General features: G+C 44.4%; 1 protein-coding gene across 1 annotated transcript; it reads left to right on the top strand.

Moving 5' to 3' along the window:
* Window positions 1-2,073: 2,073 nt before the first annotated feature.
* Window positions 2,074-4,353, top strand: LOC148203809 (uncharacterized). The gene is made up of 4 exons (XM_088107765.1): window positions 2,074-3,109; window positions 3,428-3,827; window positions 3,921-4,080; window positions 4,189-4,353. Exons 1-4 carry the CDS (start codon window positions 2,074-2,076, stop codon window positions 4,351-4,353), a joined length of 1,761 nt encoding a protein of 586 aa, XP_087963891.1.
* Window positions 4,354-4,754: the final 401 nt, after the last annotated feature.

The raw sequence follows: 4,754 nt of genomic DNA on the forward strand, positions 1-4,754 counted from the left end.
ATTCTATAAGATCTGTAGATTAATATTGGATGTGAAGTTATGAAGTATGAATCTTATGAAAAATGAAAAGTTAAGATAGTTGGAAAAAAATCTGAATATGATAATTCTCTCTATGATAAATTACGTTCGTCATCGTACGGTCTTATACCGTTCGGTTTCCCTGACAAAGACTTAGAGTAGAATTCTTTCATTTGGAAAGAGTTCGGTTTGAGAACGAGCGCCTTCATTGAATTACTATGTTTGAGCGTTCGGCTCAGCATAGAGTTGTAGTATGCTTTAAATTAAATAATATTGAATTAAGAAACGTTCGGTCTTATACCGAGCGTTCGTTCTAAAGAGCGCTCGGTCGTATACCAAGCGTTCGTCCTTAATAGCGTTCGGTCTGATACCGAACGTTCGTCCTAAACAACGTTTGGTGTTAAATCAAGCGTTCGTCCTAAAGAGCGCTCGGACTTATTCTAAGCGTTCGTCAAGATTGATTCTTGGTCGTCTACCTAAGGGTTCGTTTTAATGAAGTGTTCGGTCTTATATTGAACGCTCGTCCTTATCTTTGATTCATTAACGAATGTAAATAGCGTTCGTTCAAATATTACAGTATTCATCCTCTTACGTTCGTTCAATTACTGACATCGGTTCTTTATATATAAAATTTTACAAAGAAAATTCTAAGTATTATTGACCATCCTTGGTACATTGAATCTGGTCCCATATCTTCTTTATTATGAAATTTCTAAGTATCATTACCTTCAATAGAGTCAGTACATTTAACTGACCAAACAGAGAGTCACGTTCGTCCATCCATTACTTTAATTGAACGTTCGTCCTAAATTCTTCAAAGGACTGAACGTTCGTCCTTTTATGCTCTTAAAGTTAAATATGAGAATGATGATAAATTATAAGATCTTACCATGCGAACACTATATTGAGTGATTCTATGAGTATGGGATTTGAACGAGCGTTCCATGGAGGAACGTCTCTTATATATATTTGAATGTTAAATTTGGAAAAGTATGACTGTGGATAAGCTAAGCCAGGCTTGGTCCATCCTGATATTCCGTGACACTCATCCTCACGTAGAGGGGAGTAGTTCATGTGTGGGAATGGCAGGAGGTCCTTAGTCCATAAGTTAACATGAGCGACGTAAGAACGGACTAACCTCGAGTGGCAGCTGATTAGGTATATCCCGGCTACTACACCACTCGGGTGCGAGGACGCCTGTAGCTACACATATCATACAGTCCGGACGGTCGTCTTACTTATATATATATATATAGAGTTACATGATGTTACATGTTAAAACTATGTGCTTGTGTGAAATGATATGTTTATTGTATGTGTTGATGTATAATTTAAATTATATAAGCTTACCCTTTCGTTTCCTTGTGTTGTCGCCTTGTATATGTACGTTCGTCCTGTCATTGCAATGATCATCCGTGTGGATGTGAGCAGATGGAGGTGCGTCACTTGAAGAAGTGCTAGAAGAAGAAAATTTGGAAGACGCTAACCTGGTGGATGTAGAAGTTAAAGTCGAGCCTTAGAGCGCTCGCGGGTGTCTGTAGTTAGCTTTATTAATGTTATTTCGAACGTTCGGTTATAGTTTTGTAAGACCGTTCGTCCCTGAACTCTTGCTTGTATAAGCGTTCGTTATTTCTGCATGATTATGCCGTTCGGCATTTTGACGCTCGTTCAGATTTGTAAGACTGCACTGTTTTATATGATTAATGTAATTAATTCTGATTATGGTAATTACTATATTTTGGGATGTTACATTAGTGGTATCAGAGCAGTTTTGTCCTTTTAAGGAACACTGTAGGTTATGAGTGCACTACGTTTTTGCTGTGTGCTTATTATGTGTTAATGAGTTATTGTTTTAACTCTTGAACATTACTAACGCTCGTTTTTCTCTGATCCAGAGAACTAATGGCGCCTAGACTTCCTCCTCCTCCTCAACCGAATGAGTCCGATACGTCCAGCAACACTAGGTTGTTGGAAACCGTGGTTGAAAGGCTGCATCAACAAAACACAACTTTACTGGAACAGAACGCCACTCTGATGCAGCAAAACCAGGCCGCTATGCAGAGTTTGGAGGCCTCTCGTGCCAATTCTGAGACGACGCAAAGACAATTAATGGAGATCTTAGCTGCTACAAGACACACCCCGGGAGCGTCTTCTTCCAACGCTGCCCCGCCTACAGCTGAATGGAGTTTGGAGAGTTTCCTCCAACATCATCCGGCTAAATTCAGTGGAAAATGCCTTCCTGATGAGGCGGACCAGTGGCTGAGAGACATGGAGCGTATTTACGACGCTAAGAGGTGTCCAGATGAAAGCCGCTTGGCTTTTACAGAGTACTTGTTGACTGGTGAAGCTAGCCACTGGTGGAAGAGTATGAAAGCCATCTTAACGGACGCTCAGAATCCCATCACCTGGGCGGTTTTCAGAGGCAAATTTTATGAGGAGTACTTCCCAGATAGCGTTCGTTACGCTAAGGAAGTTGAGTTTCTTCAACTGTCACAAGGGGCAAAGTCAGTGTCGGAGTATACCAACACCTTTAAACATCTTCTGAGGTTCAATACGATGGCCACCAGTGAGGAGTGGCAGTGCAGGAAATTTGAGAATGGGCTGAGGAGTGACCTGAAAGTATTGATCTCAAGTTTATGTATCCGGTCGTTTCCTGCTATGGTTGAGCGAGCCAAGGTTTTGGAGAAGAATATGGCAGAGGCGGAACGGTTGAAGAGGCAGCAACAGGTGAGTAGGGGACCGATCGTGTCCAGAGGAGGAACTGTTCAGAGGAGACCTCCATACGCTCGTCCAAACCAGCCTTCTCAGACGAGCGGATCTCAAGCAGTAATCCCTGTCGGACAGTCTGGACAGGGAAGTGTGGTTTGTTTCCGGTGCGGAGGACCGCATTATAGGTCTTCTTGCCCTCAGTTGGTGGGAGGAAAGCACTGCAACCGTTGCGGAAGGAATGGGCACTTGGATCATGAGTGCAATATGAGTGGGCGTGCAGTGATGAGGCCGCCGAATGCTGGGAGGAATCAGCCAAGAGGAGGACGAGCCCAAGCGAGTGGGCGAGTGTATGCTATAACGAGCGCTGAGGCAGCGAGCTCAGGTAATCTTATAATTGGTGAATGCATGCTGTTTGGTAGACCGTGCTGTGCTTTGTATGATTCGGGGGCAACGCACTCTTTCATCTCGAAGGCGTGTGTTGAAAAGCTGGGATTAGAAGTGAGCGAGATGCAGTTTGATCTGGTGGTGTCTACACCAGCAGCGGGTGAGGTTAGGACGTCCACTATGTGCGTCAAGTGTCCTATAGAAGTGGAAGGGCGTAAGTTTAAGGTTAGCCTCATCTGCTTACCTCTTCAAGGTTTGGAGGTGATTTTAGGAATGGATTGGTTGGCTGCCAATCGCATTCTTATTGATTGTGGAGCGAAGGAATTGATCTTCCCTGGTGAAGAAGAAGAAGTTCTTTCAGTGATGCTCGGCCAACTGAAAGAAGACATTATGGAAGGCGCCAGCTGTTTTCTCATTATGACGCATGAAGATGGAGAAGTTGGGAATGCGAATTTAGGACGATCGTCCAATAGTGACAGCAATGGACGATCGGTTGTGAAAGAATTTGCGGACGTTTTCCCGGAAGAGATACCTGGACTTCCCCCTCGTCGTGAAGTGGAGTTTACCATTGATTTGGTGACGACAGCGGCTCCTATCTCGGTTCAGCCATATCGAATGTCGCCTGCTGAGTTAGCTGAACTCAAGGAGCAAATTGAAGAGTTGATAGAGAAGAAATTCATTAGGCCGAGCGTATCACCCTGGGGAGCGCCCGTGCTGTTAGTAAGGAAGAAGGATGGCAGCTCTCAGTTATGTATAGACTACAGGCAATTGAATAAGCTGACCGTCAAGAACAAATACCCATTGCCAAGGATAGATGACCTGCTGGATCAGTTGCATGGGGCTGCAGTGTTCTCAAAGATAGATTTGAGATCCGGGTATCATCAAATCAGGGTTAAGGAGGACGACATCCAGAAGACAGCATTCAGGTCTCGCTATGGGCATTATGAATATGTGGTGATGCCTTTTGGAGTAACGAACGCTCCAGCCGTGTTCATGGAATATATGAACCGCATATTCAGGCCTTATTTGGATAAGTTTGTGGTCGTCTTCATAGATGATATTCTCATCTATTCCAAGAACGAAGACGAGCATGAAGAACATCTTAGACTTGTACTTGGAGTGTTACGGGAGAAGGAGCTATATGCCAAGTTGTCTAAGTGTGAATTCTGGATGAAGGAGATTCAGTTTTTGGGTCATGTGGTGTCGGCTGGAGGCATCTCGGTAGATCCAGCGAAAGTGTGAGCGGTACTGGAATGGGAGAGTCCGCGTTCGGTCACTGAGGTACGTAGTTTTGTTGGACTGGCGGGCTACTACAGATGTTTCATTGAGGGTTTTGCTAAGATAGTGGCGCCGCTAACTCAGTTGACTCGTAAAGACCAGTCGTTCGCCTGGACCGATCGTTGTGAGGCCAGTTTCCAGGAGTTGAAAGTGAAATTGACGAGCGCTCCAGTGTTAGTTATTCCAGACGCGTCTAAACCTTTCGAAGTATATTGCGACGCCTCTCACCAAGGTTTGGGTTGTGTTTTGATGCAAGAGAAGCGAGCGGTGGCTTATGCGTCTCGTCAGTTGAGGATTCACGAAAGGAATTACCCAACGCACGACCTGGAGTTGGCAGCGGTCGTTTTTGCGCTGAAGATTTGGAG

Source organism: Vigna umbellata, chromosome 2 (genome assembly GCF_029865625.1).
Source record: "Vigna umbellata cultivar VRB3 chromosome 2, Vumbellata_1.0, whole genome shotgun sequence".
NCBI classification, from domain to species: domain Eukaryota; kingdom Viridiplantae; phylum Streptophyta; class Magnoliopsida; order Fabales; family Fabaceae; genus Vigna; species Vigna umbellata.